The 22,376-nt window shown below is 39.9% G+C and overlaps 1 protein-coding gene across 2 annotated transcripts in view; it reads right to left on the reverse strand.

The window, feature by feature from the left end:
- Nucleotides 1-8,812: 8,812 nt before the first annotated feature.
- Nucleotides 8,813-22,376, reverse strand: part of LOC141110384 (alpha-tectorin-like) — a 29,620-nt gene continuing 16,056 nt past the window's right edge. For both annotated transcript variants that reach the window (XM_073601701.1, XM_073601702.1), the window contains exons 7-8: nucleotides 18,981-19,134; nucleotides 8,813-12,071 (exon numbers count right to left, since the gene is read on the reverse strand). In XM_073601701.1, the coding sequence (XP_073457802.1) occupies nucleotides 11,899-12,071; nucleotides 18,981-19,134 (327 nt within the window). In that variant the 3' untranslated portion in view covers nucleotides 8,813-11,898. The remainder of the gene's footprint in view (nucleotides 12,072-18,980; nucleotides 19,135-22,376) is intronic.

Genomic DNA, 22,376 nt, shown 5'->3' on the forward strand with positions numbered 1-22,376 from the left:
GTAGACCTAGCAACGCCCCTGCCTTGAGGTATACCAAGCCAACACACTACAGCACTACAGGGATAGCAAAAGTGCCAGAAGTGGGTAGATACCAACTGATACCAACCTGAACATACCAACTGAACTGATACCAACCTGAACATACCAACTGAACTGAACTGAACTGATACCAACCTGAACATGTGTTAGCAATAAGTCATGGTTTCAAGAAGAGGGCTTAAAAAAAAAAAGCAAAACTTTCTTTGTAAGACATCAATTAATACAAATTGTTACCATGCAATTGAATGCCCGCAATTCCGAAATTGTATTTCAATTTTCAAGAGTGTGTTTCTCATTTCTCTACATTTCTATTTGGAAAATGAGTGGTATTTGTGCATTTACTCCACCTTGGAAGCAATACCAGGACTTGATAATGAGTATGGAACAGCAATAAATATGGGTATCAGGATCAGAGATGTTTTTAACGACCATAGTAAAAAAAAAAAAAGAGAAAAAAAAAAGTAACACTTCTGCACCATAAATAGTCTTTTGATGGTACCTGAGAGTCAATGAAAGTCCAAATCTGGTTGCAGCTATTTTGAAAATGAACCAGGTGATGCTTGGGAAACCAAAAATATTTATTAAAATGCTTTATTAGAGATAAGAGCAAAAAAAAAACACAAAATGTACTGTAAGACGGTAGGTCACTCTGCACACAGTCATATGCCAAGGGGGAGTACTGCCACTGCAGCCAGTGGTGCAGTGAAGGTGTCAACTCAAACCTACTCTACCCACCATGGATGATGGAGAGGCTGACAAGAGGCAACACATTTCAGTGACGGGTCCCCCTTTCTCAAGCCTGAAAGAACACTGAGATTGGGTTTTTTAAACTGGGGCTGCTGAGAATTAACTTCTAATATGCTGTGATAATACACCATATTACCAAGAGAATTTGGAAAATAGAGACTTTTGTGAAAAGTTGTTGGGATCTCTCAGCAATAAACATTCTCTAAATAAAAAAAAAAATCTATAAAACTGAGTGGTAAAATAAAATGTAATTATAATAATAAAATAACTTAAAATTATTTTTCTTAGTAGAATAACTTAAAGCGGGGGTCCACCTATCTATCGTTTTTTTTTTTTTTTTTTTTTGAGTTAATTCACAAACTTTTCTTCTCAGCATTACATACTCACATATTGTGTGTAATATGTCCGCCTGTGTCAGATTTCGTCGGAAAGAATAACTTATATTATTCACTGCAGGTGGTTTCCATCTTCATTGTGGGCATTTGAAGCCCACAAGCATTTATTTCCTGGATGTGGTGAATGCTGTGCTCCCAGCATTCACCGCTCGTTCCCGCACATGCTCAGTGGCATCCTGGGAAGCCTGAGACTAGCTCCCAGGAGTCTGGGAGAGGCTAGAAACACGCCTACTCCCACGGGAAGAGAACCAGGAAGTGCAAAGAAGAATAGAAAAATAAAAGGTAATTACGGCGATTTAAATTTTTTTAAATGGCATGTCAGCGTCTAGGCAAGGAAGAGAATACATACAGATATTGTTCAAAATTTGGGTGGAACTCTGCTTTAAATAAAAGGAGAGGAGGTTATTGGAAGATTGCACAGTTGAAAAAAATTTACATGAGCTATAACAAAAAAAAAATATAAAATAAAAAATATATATAAATATAAAAAAAATATATTTTAATACATTGATAATATAAAGAAATAAAAAAAAAATAAGTCATTGGGGTATGCAACATTATTAAGCATTTAAACAAAATAATAGTACATGACAGAACAACCTGCAGATGGCAGCAGATTGCCAGTGAACAGTATTTTCTCTGCTCAAGACAACCAAGAATGAACGAGAGGATACTTTATATCAGAATACTTCCAATTGTTACAATTTACTACACTATATATTACAAAATAGATTTAGAATTTTTATTCTGGTCTTTTGGGGTCCATGCTATTTAACATAAATATTGTAAATGTTTCTTTTTTGGCATAATCTTGGAAACTACTCTTTATTTGTAAACTTATCACGATGGCCTGAATGTCATCTAACACAAAATCCTTTTTTTTAAACAGAGAATATTGTTGCATACCAAAATCACTATTTTCATTTATTCATATTATTTTATGTTATTTAGATTTTCATTTATTATTATTTCATTAGATTATTATTATGTAGAATTTTTATTGTTTTATCAGTGGAGGGGAGGTTATTGGAAGATTGGACATTTAAAAACTGTTTCGTAAATTCCACACAAGATATATACAGTATCTCACAAAAGTGAGTACACCCCTCACATTTTTGTAAATATTTTATTCTATCTTTTCATATGACAACTTTGCTATGATGTAAAGTACTGAGTGTACAGCTTGTATAATGCCTCGCGCACACGATCGGACATTCCGACAACAAAATCCTGGATTTATTTCTATTTCAAACTTGTCTTGCATACACACGGTCACACAAATGTTGTCGGAAATTCCGAACGTCAAGAACGCGGTGACGTACAACACGTACGACGAGCCGAGAAAAATGAAGTTCAATAGCCAGTGCGGCTCTTCTGCTTGATTCCGAGCATGCATGGAATTTTGTGTGTAGGAATTGTGTACACACGATCGGAATTTCCGACGACGGATTTTGTTGTCAGAAAATTTGAGATCCAGCTCTCAAATTTTTGTTGTCGGAAATTCCGACAACAAATGTCCGGTGGAACCTACACACAGTCGGAATTTCCGACAACAAGCTCACATCGAACATTTGTTGTCGGAAATTCCGAGGGTGTGTACACGGCATAACATGTAAATCTGTTGTCCCCTCAAAATAACTCATAACACACAGCCAGGGGCGGACTGACCATTCGGGCACTAGGGCAGTGCCCGAGGGCCCCAAGGCCACTGGGGGGGCCCCATCAGTGTGGCCAACCTAAGTAAAACCAGGGACAGAATGTAAAAATCTGTGTTTTTTTTACATCTGTCCCTGAAATGTCCCTTGCCGGCATCATTTTGCTGTGAAAATCCCGAAGCTATAACTTCCCCGCCTCTGCACTGCCTCCTCAGCCAATAGGAACACAGTGTGCACGCCCCCCCCCCCCACCTTACCCACCGCAGCTCATTAGATTTCAGAGCAGGAGATGTGGACTGCTGGAGGAGAGGAGAGGGAGGAGGGGACACAGCCTGCAGTGTGAAGTGGACTGCAACCTGCTGGAAGGTAAGCTTGCTGAGCTGAACTGAGTGTATTTTTGTCAGTCGCTTACCCTGATGAGCAGAGAGGGAGAGGGAGGATGTGTTTTTTCTCTAGCAGAGCTCCTCCTCTCTCTGAAGCTGTTAGATCTATTTTCTGTGTGAGAAGTGCCATGCTTCTGGAGGAAGGACATGTTCTGAACTTCTCCCTCAATCTCTACTACCCTGTCTACTCATTACCTGCCCACCACTACACAGTCCCCTCCTCTCCCACATTACCACCTAATGTGTCTGTGAGCTGCTGGGGCACTACAAGTCCCAGCATGTCAGGAGATGGGGTCAACAGTGTCAGGCTGATTTTTGGGTGAACAGTGCTGGTGTGTGTCTGTGTGTATATGTATATATGTATACTGTGTGTCTATGCCTATATGTATATATGTATACTGTGTGTCTATGTGTGTATGTGTATACTGTGTATCTATGTGTGTATATATGTATACTGTGTGTCTATGTGTGTATATGTATACTGTGTGTCTGTGTGTATATATGTATACTGTGTGTCTGTGTGTATATATGTATACTGTGAGTCTATGTGTGTATATGTACACTGTGTGTCTGTGTGTATATATGTATACTGTGTGTCTATGTCTATGTGTGTATGTGTATACTGTGTATCTATGTGTGTATATATGTATACTATGAGTCTATGTGTGCATATATGTATACTATGTGTCTGTGTGTATATATGTATACTGTGAGTCTATGTGTGTATATGTACACTGTGTGTCTGTGTGTATATATGTATACTGTGAGTCTATGTGTGTATATGTATACTATGTGTCTGTGTGTATATATGTATACTATGAGTCTATGTGTGTATATGTACACTGTGTGTCTGTGTGTATATATGTATACTCTGTGTCTATGTGTACAGTGGGGCAAAAAAGTATTTAGTCAGCCACCAATTGTGCAAGTTCTCCCACCTAAAAAGATGAGAGAGGCCTGAAATTGTCATCATAGGTATACCTCAACTATGAGAGACAAAATGTGGAAACAAATCCAGACAATCACATTGCCTGATTTTTGAAAGAATTTATTTGCAAATTATGGTGGAAAATACTTAAGTCAGTACATGTCCGGGCCCATCTGAGGTTTGCTAGCGAGCATTTGGATGATCCAGAAGAAGATTGGGAGAATGTCATATAGTCAGATGAAACCAAAGTAGGACTGTAGAACTCGTTGTGTTTGGAGGAGAGAGAATGCTGAGTTGCAACCAAAGAACACCATACCTACTGTGAAGCATGGGGGTGGCAACCTCATGCTTTGGGGCTGTTTCTCTGCAAAGGGAACAGGACGACTGATCCGTGTACATGAAAGAATGAATGGGGCCATGTATCGTGAGATTTTGAGTGCAAACCTCCTCCCATCAGCAAGGGCATTGAAGATGAAACGTGGCTGGGTCTTTCAGCATGACAATGATCCCAAACACACCGCCCGGGCAACGAAGGAGTGGCTTCGTAAGAAGCATTTCATGGTCCTGGAGTGGCCTAGCCAGTCTCCAGATCTCAACCCCATAGAAAACCTTTGGAGGGAGTTGAAAATCTGTGTTGCCCAGCGACAGCCCCAAAACATCACTGCTCTAGAGGAGATCTGCATGGAGGAATGGGCCAACATACCAGCAACAGTGTGTGACAACCTTGTGAAGACAGAAAACGTTTGACCTCTGTCATTGCCAACAAAGGATATATAACAAAGTATTGAGATGAACTTTTGATATTGACCAAATACTTATTTTCCACCATAATTTGCAAATAAATTCTTTCAAAAATCAGGCAATGTGATTGTCTGGATTGGTTTCCACATTTTGTCTCTCATAGTTGAGGTATACCTATGATGACAATTACAGGCCTCTCTCATCTTTTTAAGTGGGAGAACTTGCACAATTGGTGGCTGACTAAATACTTTTTTGCCCCACTGTATGTGTGTATATGTATACTGTGTGTGTGTCTATGGGTATATATGTATACTGTGTGTCTATGTGTATGTGTGTATATTTATACTGTGTGTCTATGTCTATGTGTATATATGTATATTGTGTGTCTATGTGTATGTGTATATATGTATACTGTGTGTGTCTATGTGTATGTATACTGTGTGTGTATGTATGTATACTGTATGATCCATGTGTGCCTACTTCCGCTAAACGCAAGTCGATCTAACAATCCCATGGCCGTGAAAAGTCCACTTGTTGCCATTCGGAGGCAGCTGAATGGTGAACTGCAGAGCTCGGCCTCGGATCAGGCAGCAGGGCAGGGCTGGGCACACACCTGTGCAGTGATATCATGGCACACATCAAGCATGGCTTTTATTCACATGCCCCACTGCCAGATCTGAGGCCAACCACAGCAGTTCACTATTCCACTGGCTCTACAACTCACTTGCGCAGTTCAGAGGCTGCAACAAGTGGATTTTTTTTTTCTAATTTAAAGGCCTGTTCCTGATAGCTACCTGCCACACCAAGCACTAAGGTGCACAGGTGTGTGTAAGGGGACACTGATAGAAGGTGACACACTGGGGGGGCTCTGCCATGTGATATTTCAGTTTTTCTTTTTTAATAAATCTGCAAAAAATGTCAACAGTTCTGTGTTTTTCTGTCAATATGGGGTGCTGAGTGTACATTAATGAGGAAAAAAATGAACTTAAATGATTTTATCGGGCGGCACAGTGGTGTAGTGGTTAGCACTCTCGCCTAGCAGTAAGAAGGGTCACTGGTTCGAATCCCAACCACGACACTACCTGCCTGGAGTTTGCATGTTCTCCCTGTGCCTGCGTGGGTTTCCTCCGGGTACTCCGGTTTCCTCCCACACGCCAAAGACATGCTGTAGGTTAATTGGATCCTGTCTAAATTGTCCCTAGTATGTATGAATGTGCGTTAGGGACCTTAGATTGTAAGCTCCTTGAGGGTAGGGACTGATGTGAATGTACAATGTATATGTAAAGCGCTGCGTAAATTGATAGCGCTATATAAGTACCTGAAATAAATAAATAAATATTATACTCAGTATTCCTTCATTTAATCTATGATTTTTTTTTTCCCTTTTTTTCTGTACAATAGATAGATTGCTGTATATTAGTTTAGACCTTCTTACTACTTACCAATACATTTTTGTTATTGTGTTAAAGCTTTCACTCACGGTCAAAGAACTCTCATTGACCCAAATCATATCTGAGAGATATTATATCACCTTGGGGATGGAACGTGTAAAATGTATTTTGGTAAACAAATGTATTTCATTGACCAACATTAGACATGAAGTGGAAGCTCCAACAATGACATCAAATACACAAAGTAGTTTTGTGACTGCTGGATATTTAATAATTTTATTGATTATCGATAGGCACATATGAGCCACCTCATCACCTGTCATAAAGGAGCCTAAAATAGATCATCTTGGCATTCACATTTGTCCGGAACAACAGATATTGTTTAAAATATCACACAACAGATGTACATTCAAAATCTCCAAAATCTGAACCAGGGAGCTTTGATATGCAAACATTGATGTTATATTAAGTCAAGGATTGACTGTCCCTCTCATGGCTCCAGAGCATAATTATTGCTTGCTGATACAAACTATTAAGGAGCCTGAGATATGTACCAACATACCTATATTTCTTGTACTTTAACTTTTAAAAATGTTGATCTCATCTTTTACTTTAACTTTTAGAATGTGTATATATATATGATCTTTAACATTTAAACATTTTTTTTCTCAATTTCTACTTTAGCTTTTAAAAACTTTTATCTTATCTTTAACTTTTAAAATCTTGTATCTCATCTTCTGCTTTGCCATTTCAAAACTTTTATCCACATCTTCGAATTTAGCTTTTAAAAAAAACTTTATTTCATTTTCTATGTTAACTTTTAAAACTTGTATCTCATCTTCTACTTTAACATTGAATTTTTGTATCTCATCTACTATTTAGATTTTCAAAACTTGATCTTGTTTTTTACTTTACCTTTTAAAAACTTTCATCTCTTATTTTGCTTAAACTTTTAAAACTTTTATCTCTTCTTTTACTTTAACTTTTAAAAACTTTTATCTTCTACTTTTACTTTTAAAACTTTCATCTCCATCTCTCTTTTTTTTTTTTTTTTTTTATTAAACCTTAAAAATTGGTGCTGTCACCGTTGTGAAATTACTTTTATAAACCACAAAAAAACTGTTGTAGAATAACAAAAAACAGTAGAGATGGATACAACCAGAAAGGATTTAATAGACTTAACCCATAACCCATAATAGACTTAACCCATAAGATAACCCATAAGATAGAACTTCTGTGAATAAAATAAAATAAAAATTGCACTTTGGATGTAAAATTTAAACAGATAAAGCACTGTGGTGAAATGAATACATGCATTTAGGGAACTAACACCAGAGATGTCAATGCAATGGTTTTCTCTGCAGTTTTTCTGCAGTTGATTTTGTCTTTGCTCCCCCCCCCCCACAGATTCAAAAAATATATACTTATCATACCCCAGCTTCTATCGAGCAGATTGTGGCACCATACTCCTTCTGGCAGGAAATGAAGAAAGGAAGGCACACCACAGTGGAGTCAAAATCTTAGAAGTTCTTTATTGTCATCCTGCCAGACAAGAACACAGGGACATAGTTGAAACGTTTCACATGAATCTCTAATGCTTATTCATGTTATTAGTGAGCACAAGTAATTTGTGTGAAACGCGTCAACTATGTTCCTGTTATGAGTAAGCACAAGGTATTTGTGTGAAACGCGTCAGTTATGTTCCTGTGTTCTTGTCTGGCATGGTGACAATAAAGAACTTCTAAGATTCTGACTCTACTGTGGTTTGCCACCATCTTCCTTTCCTCATTTGCATTTTTGGTTGCGAGCCGGGGTGAGCACCTGCAGCGATAAGCAACCTACTGATTGCCTGTGCGGTATACACATTTTGGTTGGGTTGTAAGATCTCAGGAAATGCAGAGTATCTCAAAATCTCACTGGAAGATGCTCTAGAACGGTGCAGGAGAGGTTTTGGATAATTAACATTCCCTAGGATGTTACCAGAAGAATAACCTTCACCTAGGTGCCACAAGCAGAATTCTGGTTAAGATAAGCATATTAACCAACGTATTTCCCTATAGACTTTTTTAAACTTTTAAGCTGACTTTTTTTTTATAATAGGGGAGGGGCCCTTGCTTTTTAATGCAAAGTCTGCTTTCGTCCCAGCCTGTAACAGCAACTATGATGGTTCAACAGTTTTATGCTCCTGACAGTTATTTTTGTAACCAAGAATGTTTGTTTTTTCATCCCACCATGTCACCATATGAATACCTATACAGTCACTTTCTACAACGATCACTGACAGCAGTTTCATCTACAGCTAAGGAAGACCCACTCTTGCAATGGGTATCAGTTGTAACAATACTTTTTTCCTATCCTAAACCAAGCAACAGCAATGAAGGATGGGGTCAGTCTGCATTCTACAGGTGCAAGAAATCTTACCAGTAATATGTTGCATAAAGCCAAGTTTGAACTTCTACATTTCAAAGCATTGTCAAGAGGCATCCCAGTTGCACACAAAGGGGGAAAAAAAAACGGTTCCTTCACCAGTAGCTAACATGCTTTAATTTTATTGATTTTACCAAGATCTTGAAACTGCTACATATGGATTTGTGGGTTCTACAAGTAGCTCTAACAAGAACTTTTAGAGATCCTCCAAAAATGTCACTGCAGAATTTCAAGAAAGTTGAGAAGAGTTGGAAAGAAATGATCAAGGAACAGAAAGGGGCTCCAAAATGGAAGCACTGATGGGCTTAGGGTGACCACAACAGTAGATTCCGGACAATCAAATTACAGAACATGATATTATCGCTAAGGCACAGTGAATGTCCATTGGTGGTCTTAACTTGCCCAATGTTACTATTTTGTTCTGGATCACATGGCTACATTTTTAGAAAGGCTGCTTGTATGTAACAGTTATGCCGCGTACACACGATCGGATTTTCCGACGGGAAATGTTGGATGTGAGCTTGTTGGCGGAAAATCTGACCATGTGTATGCTCCATTGGACATATGTTGGACTTTCCGCCAACAAATGTTGTCTAGCATGCTCTCAAATTTTCCGCCAACAAATGTGTGTTGTCGTATTTTCCAAGCATGTGTACACAAGTCCGTCGGACAAAAGTCCAAAGTACAAACACGCATGCTCGGAATCAAGGATGAGCCGGAAGCGCTCGGTCTTGTAAAACTAGAGTTTGTAATTGAAATATCACATTGGCTCGCCGTACGTCTTGTACATCACTACGTTCGTAAATATTGGCCAACATTTGTGTGACCATGTGTATGCAAGACAAGTTAGAGCCAACACCCTTCGAACAAAAATCCAGTTTTGTTGTCCTGGAAAGTGCGATCGTATGTACGAGGCATAGGAGTTATAGTGGTTCTAAAGCCTAAAGGTCTTATGCAATAAAGGGAGCCCTTCATGAGTGCCCCAAAGAAAGCGGATTTCTGCGGGAACACTCACTGAAGAGGAGGAACCAGGGGAGCCAGTGGGACCCCAGAAGAGGAGGATTGGGGCTGCTCTATGCAAAATAATTGTATGTATGACGTTTGTTGTTCTATTACAAAATAAAATAAAAGCTTTACAATACCTTTAAAATATATGACAGTGGTAAGGATGGTAATGAATGGCGAGGAGATGGCAGAGGTGGCAGATTCATCAACATCCAAAATAACTATCCCAAGTTCTGTGACTGTGTGATGTTGGCCTATCTTCTGCCAACCCATGTATGGTATTGGTATATTTTTCTTTGCTAAATCTAGGTAAAATAGTGAGGATTATTGAGTTTTAATTTCTGAATATTGAATTTTGGAAGGCTGTGATGATTTCATTCAAAGAATCTACATTGTATATTTGTATAATTATCTGTGGATTGGATGAATCTGCAAGCATATGTTCAAGAGGAAAACATTTTTTTGCAGCTGGCCAATTCCTCCGACATGCAAATCAGCTTGCTTGTAAATACTGGCAATTATGAAAATGAATACCTTTGTGCAATTGTATCTAAAAACATAAAGGAAATGTTTTGTTTGGGTCTCGAGAACTACGGTGGAACATATGCTTACACTATTCGCATTGCAGGGGAAAGAAAAAACAAAGTTTCATTGGATTTAGGACAATAAGGTGTGACGCTTTTGTTTGCCTTAAAGCAGTGGTCATCAACCCTGTCCTCAGGGCCCACTAACAGGCCAGGTTTGCAAGATAACTGAAATACATCACAGGTGATATCATTTGCTGCTCAGTGATTGCAGTATTCTAGTCTGCATCTCCCCAAGGTAATACATAAAACCTGGCCTGTTAGTGGGCCCTGAGGACTGGGTTTACGACCACTGCCTTAAAGTATCAGTCAATCCAAACTTGATATCTGAGTGTTTGGTGATTCCTGAAGCTTTGAACTTAACATTTTATTGTATCATTGGGAAACTTAAGATCTCTGCACTGAGTTCCCGAGTCTGCACACCTGCAGTGCCCTATTAGGGTCTACCACCGTCACTGATGGGTTCTGGTTTATTTTAAATTATTTATCAGGAGGAACCGCACCACACAAAGGTGGACAGGAACGCTTCAAACTCCCAAGTCAGGAACTATTTTAGGAAGACCTTTTTGTCTGGAGTATCCATACGAAAAGCCAGAGACTAGATTACTGTCTGCACACCTGCAGTGCCCTATTAGGGTCTACCACCGTCACTGATGGGTTCTGGTTTATTTTAAATTATTTATCAGGAGGAACCGCACCACACAAAGGTGGACAGGAACGCTTCAAACTCCCAAGTCAGGAACTATTTTAGGAAGACCTTTTTGTCTGGAGTATCCATACGAAAAGCCAGAGACTAGATTACTTGGCTACACGTATAGCATTACTTTTGAGAGGACTGACCCTTTAATAACTGACTGTGGGGGAGATTTGCTAAAACTGAAGCACTCAGAATCTGGTGCAGCTGTGCATGGTAGCCAATCAGTTTCTAACTTCAGCTTGTTCAAGTAAGCTTTGATGATAAAACTTGGAAGCTGATTAGCTTCTATACAGAGTTGCATGGGATTTTGCACACTCCAGTTTTAGTAAATCAACCCCTGTTTGCTTATTGCTTGTCTTAGAACCACAGTTTAAAGTGGTCCCACGTTTTCAGATTACATGAATTTACCACCTGTCCATGCCGTAAAATCAGCTCTAAGCATTGAATTTTCTTTCTAGCACCCTTCTGTGTTCCTCAGCCATTTCCTTTCCAACCTCCAGCAAAGTGTTTTCAGTTGCACTGGAATATAATGTAAATCTGCCCTGGAATTGTATTCAGAAACAGCAAAGCCAAACCATGTCCCAGGTTAAGAGAAATAAGCAACCTTGAAGAACTGAAAAAAAAAAAAGAAAGAAGGAAGCTACCAAAGAAAGGTGGAATATGTAGACAAATTGCAGGAGAATAGAGCACAAGCCAAAAGATCAAAGTCATCTGCAGTGTATGCCCTATTTTCATCTAAAATCTTTTGCCCAAGAAAGCGGAGTAGTGTGCAGTGACATGATTGAGTCTCTCTTCCAAGTTTACAATGCTGTCTAAGAAAGATAATTAGCTGAAGAAGAGAGGCGAGCAAAAAAATGAAGGTCTTTGGCCTTGAGAAGGGTCCCTGCATCTGGACGCCTGGGAGTCCTAACAATCTACTTCGTTGATCTGGCATAAGTAGTTGCGTCCGGCGGGCAGACAGACGAGATCCTCGTCACAGCCTATATTTTCACACTCAACTTGCCCGTTATGCCTGCAAGAGCATTTATTTGAGCACACGTCGTCCATCCACACAGTCTGTCCCCGATTCAAGAAACTGTCTGCAAAGAGAACAACCACAATGAAAATCAGACTAAAATACAAGATTCGCAATCACTATCCTGTTCATAGAACCCAGATTCTACTCATCATTTTTTTTTTACGTTCTGGATAGAATAGGGAAAAGTAAGATTCTTATCCTTGAGGAAATAGGTGGCTAATTATCATCAGGACAGGAAGGCAAAAGATTGTCAAACGTTCTAACCCAGCCCCACGCTATTGAAATGTGCTTTTGTCTGTGTCCCCTTGCGGAGATTTACATTCACTTCAGGTCTTGCAGAAGTGTTGAGAAGCATTTTCAACAGGGACACAGATAGCGATACCTTTAAAGCATAAAAAAAAACACTTTTGGCTAGAGATACACTTTAACAGACAGTAGGCTCCAAATCATAAGACAAAAATATAAATTAAAGTGTCACACCACTTATAAAAAGTCCAGACACAACTTTATTCCACTAAAGGTCAGAGGAACAAACCAATTTGTCAGGGTCCAGATCTGAACCTGCGACCTCTGTGATGTCTGGCTGTGGCTCTTTTCACTGTGCCACCTGGGATGATGGACAGCTCCCTCTCTGTTCATTGGTACAATCTTGCCTTTTCTCTTGTCTCTGCTGAACCTTGAACTCTCCCATGAGCTTCCTGAGTCTCCGCACTTCCTGCTTGTCAGATTAATGTGCTCTTTCAGCTGATATCTTGCTCTTTTGCGTACCTGCAGTTGTCCTTATCTCCACTACTACTTGTTACTGACCTTGGCTTGTTCTTTGACTACGCTTCTGCTTGACCCCAACCTGCAACCATTTGTTACCAACCTTTGGCTTGTTTAATGACTACACTTTTGATGGGAGCCGGGAGGGTTAGGGAGGGAAAATCTGTTGGGGAATCTTTTGAGGGGGTTTGTTTTAACGCCATGGTTATCTACAAACGACACTGGTGTTCAGTTGTGTATGTATACTTTAACAACGCTTTTTTGGTCCTACAGTCTTTAAAATCCAAAACTGAAATGCATGGATTGATGGTTAAAAAATCAGAGATGTTTGTACTTTGGTGTATTTCTCAGGGTTCGCTGGACCTCGTCCGGGGCTGGGCTCCGGCGAGCACTGAGAAATGGGCTCAAACAGTTATAAATTGTTTATACGCATGTCTAAACTTCGTGTAGTTTCATGGAATGTCAGGGGGCTTAAATCCAAGGTCAAAAGGTCATTGATGTTTGAATATTTGGCAAGACACAGTCCACACATGATCCTCCTCCAGGAAACCCACCTTCAGGGATCAAGGGTAATGGCCCTAAAGAGAGCAAAAATTGCCTACACCATACATTCTACTTATTCCACGTATGCCAGAGACACGTCTATTCTTATAGCAAAATCAGCACCTGTCACCACAAAACATATTAAAACTGACCCTAACGGGTGTTTTGTTATTGTAGTACTTGAATTATGGGGTAAGCCCTATACGGTTACAAGTCTATACGTCCCACCACCCTTTACTAAATTGTTTTTCGAACGGGTAATGAGTTCCCTCTTGGCAATAGCAGAAGGCCCTCTGCTGATAGCAGGGGACTTTAACACAGTACTCGATAATTCTATAGACAGATTCAAGTGTTCCACATTACCCCCCACACCCCTATGCTCTTTTTTAACCCAATTTGATCTGGTGGAGACCTGGAGGTGGAAGCATGCGGATGGGAGGGAGTACTCGTGTCAGTCTGAAACGCACAGTACTCTGTCCCGGATTGATTTGTGTTTGGTTTCATCTGAGCTGCTGAATAAGGTGGTTGAGGCCAAATATCTTCCTATGGCGGTGTCTGACCACTCCCCTTTAATGGTGGACCTTGCCTTGGGCCCCCCCACCTCATACCGCATGTGGCGATTGAGCCCATTGTGGCTAGCAGACCAGGTGGTGATAGGTCAAAGCACAGCGGAAATGAAGGCATATTGGTTAAGTAACCGTCAGAATGTTTCTGTCCCATTGACCTGGGATGCCTTTAAGGCTACCACACGTAGCATCTTTGCGACGGCGATTGGGCAGGCCCGCAAGGCATCCCAGTCCAAATTAAAAGACGCGGAGAAGGATCTCAGGGCAGCGGAAGCTGCTTATTCCGCAGCCCCTACCCCAGCGACACATAATACCTGGAAACATAGATCCAGAGACCTAGACCTAGTCCTTTTAGAGCGCGCTCAGAAAAAATTGCTGTATCAAAACCAGCGAATCTTCGAGTTTGGAGACAAAAATAGCCGACTACTAGCTTATTTGTCTAGGCCTGATTATCAACCGTGCAGTATTCCTAGAATTAAGAATATAGTAGGTAAAGTGGTGGAACAGAGTGGGGAGATAGTAGATGCTTTTGTGAAATTCTACTCTTCATTATATGCTACCAAAGCCCATTATACTATTGTAGAACTAGATGATTACTTGGCTGACATCTTGCTACCAAGGCTTCAAGAAGAGCAGGCCTCACTCCTTGACGATCCTCTGACAGAGGAGGAGATTGGGGAAGCCATACAGTCCTTTGCCAGAAACAAAACACCGGGACTGGATGAATTTCCCATAGAATGGTACATACAATTTAAGGAACTGTTAATACCCCATTTACTAAAAGTTTATAATTTTGCTATAAAAACAGGGCAGTTACCACCCTCTATGTCAGAGGCACTGATTGTCCTCATCCCCAAACCTCATAAAGACCATTTACTTTGTGAGTCATATAGACCAATATCATTGATTAACTCAGACGTTAAGATTCTAGCCAAGGTGCTTGCACGGAGATTGAACTCAGTCATTACCACCATTGTTGGGGCGGATCAGACTGGATTCATTCCAGGACGATCAACGTCCATAAATTTATGAAGACTGTTCAAAAATTTGGAAGCCACCCATGATGTTGTGGGGACCAGAGCGGTGCTGGCCTTAGATGCGCACAAGGCATTTGATTCGGTCGAGTGGCCGTATTTGCTGGAAGTCCTGGCGAAATTTGGGTTTGGAAATACCTTTATCAAGTGGGTTCAATTGTTATATTCAAAACCTACCGCTAGGCTGAGGATAAATACATCAGTAACCGATCCGTTCCTGATCAAAAGGGGTACCAGGCAGGGCTGCCCCCTATCGCCGTTGCTATTTGCAATTGCGATAGAACCTCTGGCGGCACTGATAAGATCCAGCCGGGAAATAAAGGGACTGACGATTGGGGGCCTAGAAGAGAAAGTGTCGTTATACGCTGATGACATGCTAATATACCTGGCGGACCCCCAGTCGTCTCTCCCAACCCTGCTGGAAATTATCCGGCAGTTTGGCCTCTTCTCAGGGTTTCAAGTTAATTGGGATAAATCCCTTATGTTTAAAACAGATAAGGAGGCGGTGTTTACACTCCCTCCCTCTTGCCCGCTACAGATAGTTGACTCTTTTAGATACCTAGGGGTCATGATCCAACATCCTTTTTCCTCCTATATCAAATATAATCTAGACCCACTTATTAACAGAATGAAGACCACATTAAAGACATGGACCAACCTCCCCTTAACGATATTAGGTAGGATAAACATTTTTAAAATGATATTCCTCCCACGCTTCCTCTACCTCCTGAGCAACTCACCAGTATACGTTACAAAAATCAAATTTAAAGAGATTGATTCACTCCTTGTCGCCTTCATTTGGAAGGGGGGAGCAGTGAGAATTGCAAAAGATACTCTTCAACTGCCGGTGTTGGAGGGGGGCTGGCATTACCATGCCTCCAGACATACTACATTGCCGCACAACTGGCTCATGCGCATTGGTGGTTTTTCCCTGAAACCAATAATGCGGCTACGGCCCTGGAAGCAGCCATACTCACCTCCGAATCCCTCCAGTACCTGGTCCACCGTCTATCTCTTAGAGGGAGGGAAAGCACTAAAATCCTTGAAATGACTTTACGAATTTTTAAACTAACTAAAATGCTGCCAGCCACAGAGCATCGTACCTACTCGCCGAATACTCCATTATGGGGGAACCCAAACCTACAGGAATTCGCCCGTAGGACAGATGGGGAATTCTGGTCGAAAAAAGGGGTAAAAACCATAATGCATCTGTTCTCGAACAATACATTTCGGTCATTTGAGGAATTTCGCCAGGACTATCAGCTGCCACGCACAGCCTACTTTCTTTACTTGCAAATACGCCACACGGCTACCACGCAATTTTGGTTGCGCAACATAACTGTTCGATTATCTCCGCTAGAGCACTTACTAATAGATCCTTCCCATGACAAATTGGTTTCCACATGTTATAAAACTCTATTACACACCACAACGCTCAGACTCAGTAACACGCTTGATAAGTGGAAAGCAGACATCCCCGAGCTGACGGAGGACATCTGGCAGGACATACTTCCCCTCCAGGTCCCCTCTGTCATCTCTTCCAGGGATAGGGTCATACAGACCAAACTATTATACAGAGCATATTTTACGCCATCCTTATTATTCAAACTCAGCAAACTTCCATCGGCATTGTGCTCCAGATGCAGCAATACGGATGCTACCTTTTTCCATCTGATGTGGGAGTGCACTGAGATCAGGCGGTTCTGGTCAGGGGTTACTGCTTTTATCAGGTCCTTGACTCAATTGCCTAATATCTGCAACCCCCTGAGATGTTTACTAGGATATGTGGACGATGAGAGTATATCTAAAAATAAGCAAACACTCCTGAGAATCGTAATGTTTTATGCCAAAAAATCGATCACTATTCACTGGAAATCACAATCCCCACCTACGATAGCATTCTGGCTGAACATTGTTAATCAGGCTATACCATTGTACAAACTAACATATGAAGCCAGAGGATGCCCCAAAAAAATTCACAAAATATAGGATGTGTGGACTAGCTCTGAAAATACTATTGCACCTCCCATATAAAGCTTATACAGAAATTCCAATTAATGCTACTAAGTTTAATGGAAACTGAACAGACATATACAACTGTACAATATGATAACATGTATGCCAAATGTATACCAGTGTCCTACACTCTGTACTGGATTGAGCGATGTTCGCTCAGAGTATGTGTATTTATGTTTGTTTGTTTGTTATGTACCAAAAAACCAAATAAAAATTTACCTTTAAAAAAAAATGACTACACTTTTTCTCTACCCATTATATCTGGTACTGGACCTTGGCTTGCTCACCTCCTAGTGGGGTGATCCTAAAGACCGTAACCTGGTACTAACATGCAGCAAAACTCATCTCCACTATCAGCGCTGGCGGCTACCGGTTGGAGCTTAGACCCCACATCTTGGGTGAGCATGCATCATCTGCCAGGGTGACTTAATTGTATACCTTATCCTGCTGTTCTGTGGGAGCCTCTCTACTGCTAAAACTAATGGTCTCCAAGCCTGGCCCTGACTGTGGCACAGTTGCTGAGACCTGTGTCTGTAATCACACTGGAAGAAATTGCAATAAAGGCCCAGTTTATTTCCAGTCCATTTACACGTTTTTCAATCCCAAGCCCTGATGAAGGGAGCAGTTTTGGGCCCCTGAAACATGCTGGGTATTCTTTCTATTTCCCCCTGACCTTTATTGGAATAAAGTCCTATCTGGACCTTTTAGCAGTGGTGGCCCTTCAATATACATTACACCACAAGCCAAGGAGACCATGGAGATCCTCTGGGGTGTAGAAGTTGCCTGCCCAGGGACCAGATCACATTTATGAACATCAATACCTTAAGATAAGTTAAAAATGCACCACAATACAATTCTTACGGACCCAGTGTTATTTTTCCACTGTACTTAGTTTTCCACAGTAAGGTCAATATAGAAACCACATTTTTTTATACGGATATTTTTGTTCCTGATTTTGGTTTCTTCTTGTTTTATATAGAGTACTGTAATATTTGATGAGCTTTTCACTTTTTGTTGACATATAGATAACCCCTGGGGCGCCCTTCAATATGGTTTTCATTGTAACCTAAACAACGGTGCATTTCCATATCCAATGACCGATCCTGGTCACAACACACCGTGGGAACTCAGAATTAAAAAAATATATTTTATCACAAATCAGTAAAAACAGGCAATAGAATACTGTAAATTGCATGAGCAAAAATATCCTTGACCACAAACAGGGAATATTGAGACATCCAACGCAAAATAGGGTTTTGTAGCTCTTCTATAGGGATGCGCGTATATAACTACAAGGATGTTCCACCTGGTATTGAATACTTGAACAAGCTCAGCCGCAAAGAGTTAAAGACCATGGTGGAAGTATGTCGCTGCTTCCCAATAGGAAGACAATTGCCCCAGGATCTCGGTTTAATGTTTGCTGCTCTAAATGCTGATCCAATCACAATCAATTCTTGGCTGATTTTATCTGGATGCATACCTTTGAGTAATTCCCAGCAAATGTGGTGTTAAACTGGTGACTCCTTCTGTCTGCTAACGACCTCAGTGGCCTTGCTGGCCCAGGTTTGGTGGTGATCTCCATTCATGGGGGTTAATCGGGAAGCGGCGACATACTTCCATCTTGGTTTGTAACTCTTTGCGGCTGAGCTTGTTGAAACATAGCTAGAACATCCTTATACTTATATTTGAGCATCCCTGAAGAACTACAAAACCCTATTTTTGAAACACGTCGAATGTCTCAATATTCTCTGCTTATGGTCAAGGATATTTTTGATGAGTATTGTGTTGTTCAGACATGTAATTTACAGCCGCTAATATTTTTTTATTTTTATATTGCTATTTTTAATTCCCGCAGTCTGTTGTGCATATAATAGTCCCCCTGTTTCCTTTCAGAGGGTATTTCTTCTATTGACAATATTGGGATGATGGCACTTCCTTAGCGCTCTACCATGCTTTCGTAAAATGACCAATCCCAGAGAATTTTGAAGTGCTCCTAAATTGATTGTGGCCCCCTACTTGGGATCCTCACTGACAGGACAATCATACCTTTGTATATGCAGCCACCTGGCACTCTGAAGTCATCAACACGAAAGACCCACACTCCTGGACATCCAACGTTGCTGGTGGATATGATGTTTACTATATGCTCTGTTCTAGATGATGGCATATTAAAGTATTCCTTTCCTGTATTGAAGCCGGCCTGTATGTGAAAGATTGTTTTAAAGAAGGTGTCAATTCTGATGAGAAAGCGTGATAATGTTTTATAGGAGGACTATAGTCTGCAATATTTTGATAAATATACAGATGGTGTATCTATAATAATAACACTTTAGAGCTAGTGCCTAGGGCAGCTGGATTAGAGGAACTAACACCAAGCCTAAAGAATGCACAACCTACAAGACTTTTTTTTTTTGGGGGGGGGGGGTTTCCTTCATCTGAACACCACTTGATATTTGTGGCTAAATTTAGCAGGAAAACTGTAGGGGTAAGTGGACTCTGGGGACAAAGCTTCTGGACAATGTTTGGAACACTGTTCAGAAACCTAGTTCATAAATATAACATGATAACATTATTACTAAATTGTATATACTCAGTTTTCGTAATCTGCAGATTAAAGCGATGAACTTTGATATCCATAAGTCAGTCAAAGGAACTCTACCAGTGAAAAAAGTTTTTTTTTTAAATAACATTTGTGATTATTTATCCCATTAATGGTAAAATATGCAGCCCTGTCTTTTTTATAGGATTTAAAAAAAAAATAAAACCAACTTTACACCTAGAAGTTGTGGACAGAGTGTCTACAGTGCCTTGAAAAAATATTTATACCCCTTGAAATTTTCCACATTTTGTCATGTTACAACCAAAAACGTAAATGTATTTTATTGGGATTTTATGTGATAGACCAACACAAAGTGGCTCATAATTGTGAAGTGGAAGAAAAATGATAAATGGTTTTGACATTTTTTTACAAATAAATATGCAAAAAGAGTCAATACTTTGTAGAACTGCCTTTCTCTGCAATTACAGCTGTAAGTCTTTTTGGGGATGTCTCTACCAGCTTTGCATATCTAGAGAAGAACATTTTTGTCCATTCTTCTTTGCAAAATATCTCAAGCTCTGTCAGATTTGATGGAGAGCGTCTGTGAACAGCAATTTTCAAGTCTTGTCACAGATTCTCAATTGGCTTTAGGTCTGGACTTTGACTGGGCCATTCTAACACATTTATATGCTTTATTCTAAACCATTCCATTGTAGCTCTGGTTGTGGGTGGTTGCCCTGCTGGAAGGTGAACCTCCGCCCCGGTCTCAAGTCTTTTGCAGACATTAACAGGTTTTCTTCTAAGACTGACCTGTATTTGGCTCCATCCTTCTTCCCATCAAATCTGACTAGCTGTCCTGTCCTTGCTGAAGAAAAGCATCCACACCACATGATGCTCCCACCACCATGTTTCACAGTGGGGATGGTGTGTTCAAGGTGAAGTGCAGTGTTAGTTTTCCATCACACATAGCATTTTGCTTTTAGGCCAAAAAGTTCAATTTTGGTCTCATCTGACCAGAGCACCTTCTTCCACATGTTTGCTGTGTCCCCCACATGGCTTCTCACAAACTGTAAACCAGCGTTCTTATGACTTTTTTTCAACAATGTCTTTCTTCTTGCCACTCTTCCATAAAGGCCAGATTTGTGGAGAACACGACTAATAGTTGTCCTGTGGACAGATTCTCCCGCCTGAGCTGTGGATCTCTGCAGCTCCTCCAGAGTTACCATGGACCTCTTGGCTCTTCTCTGATGAATGCCCTCCTTGACCAGCCTGTCAGTTTAGGTGGACGGCCATGTCTTGGTAGGTTTGCAGTTGTGCCATACTCTTTCCATTTTCGGATGATGGATTGAACAGAGCTCCGTGAGATGTACAAAGCTTGGGATATTTTTTATAACCTAACCCTGCTTTATACTTCTCCACATCTTTATCCCTGACCTGTCTGGTGTGTTCCTTGGTAGGCATGTGCAATTCGTTTCGTTACGAATTCGTTTTTTAACGAATTTCGACAAATTCGTTAATGCGGGAATATCCGAATTAACGAAAACCCGTTTAACGAATTTTTTCCGAATATTCGTAAATTCGATAAAATTGGACATTCGTAAATTCGGGCATTCGAACATTCGTACATTCGCAATTTACATTCGTACATTCGAACATTCGTACATTCGCAATTTACATTCGTACATTCGTACATTCGAACATTCGTACATTCGCAATTTACATTCGTACATTCGTGCATTCGTACATTAGTAAATTAGTGAATTCGTAAATTTGTAAATTCGAAAATTCGGAAATCTGAAATAATAGTTAACTAATAATAACTTAACTACTAGTAATTACTAGTAACTTTGAATTTATAGGTATTGTAATTTCCTTTTAAATTTGGCTGTTAGTGAACGTAACACATACAAATTTATCCGAAGTTATGAATGATCCGAAAAAACGGAATGGAACGTAATGAATTAATAATAATAAATAACAATAATAATAATAACAATGTTTTATTATTATTATTTATTATTAATTTGTTCCGTTCCATTTGTTTAAATGCAGCCTTAATTTTGGATAATTCGTAACTTCGGATAAATTTGTATTTGTTACGTTCACTGACAGTCAAGTTTGAAAGGAAATTACAATACCTATAATTTAATAGTTAGTTACTATTTCAGATTTTTGAATTTTTGGGGTTTTTGGTTTTTCAAACTTCAAATTTACAAATTTCCGAATTTTCTAATTTACAAATGTACGATTTTACGAATGTACGAATTTACGAATGTACAAATGTAAAAATGTACGAATGTACGAATGAACGAATGTTCGAATTACGAATGTTCGAATGTACGAATGAACGCATTTACGAATTTACGAATGAACGAATTTACGAATCGCAATCATAACGAATGACCCGAAAAACGAAAAAAATAATAAACGAATGAAACGAAAACGAAAATGAACGAATTTTTTTGGCTGTGCACATGTCTATTCCTTGGCCTTCATGAAGCTGTTTGCTCACTAAGATTCCCTGCCAAACCTCTGAGGGCTTCACAAAACAGCTGTATTTATACTGAGATTAAATTACGCACAGGTGGACTCTATTTACTAATTAGGTGACTTCTGAAGGCAATTGGTTCCACTAGATTTCAGTTAGGGGTATCAGAGTAAAGGGGGCTGAATACAAATGCACCCCACACTTTTCATATATTTATTTGTAAAAAAAAAATTGAAAACCATTTATCATTTTCCTTTCACTTTAAAATTATGTGCCACTTTGTGTTGGTCTATTACATAAAATTCCAGTAAAATACATTTATGTTTTTGGTTGTAACATGACAAAATGTGGAAAATTTCAAGGGGTATGAATACTTTTTCAAGGCACTATATGTAACATCATTAAATTTAGTTCA

Source organism: Aquarana catesbeiana, linkage group LG10 (assembly GCF_042186555.1).
Source record: "Aquarana catesbeiana isolate 2022-GZ linkage group LG10, ASM4218655v1, whole genome shotgun sequence".
Lineage (NCBI taxonomy): Eukaryota > Metazoa > Chordata > Amphibia > Anura > Ranidae > Aquarana > Aquarana catesbeiana.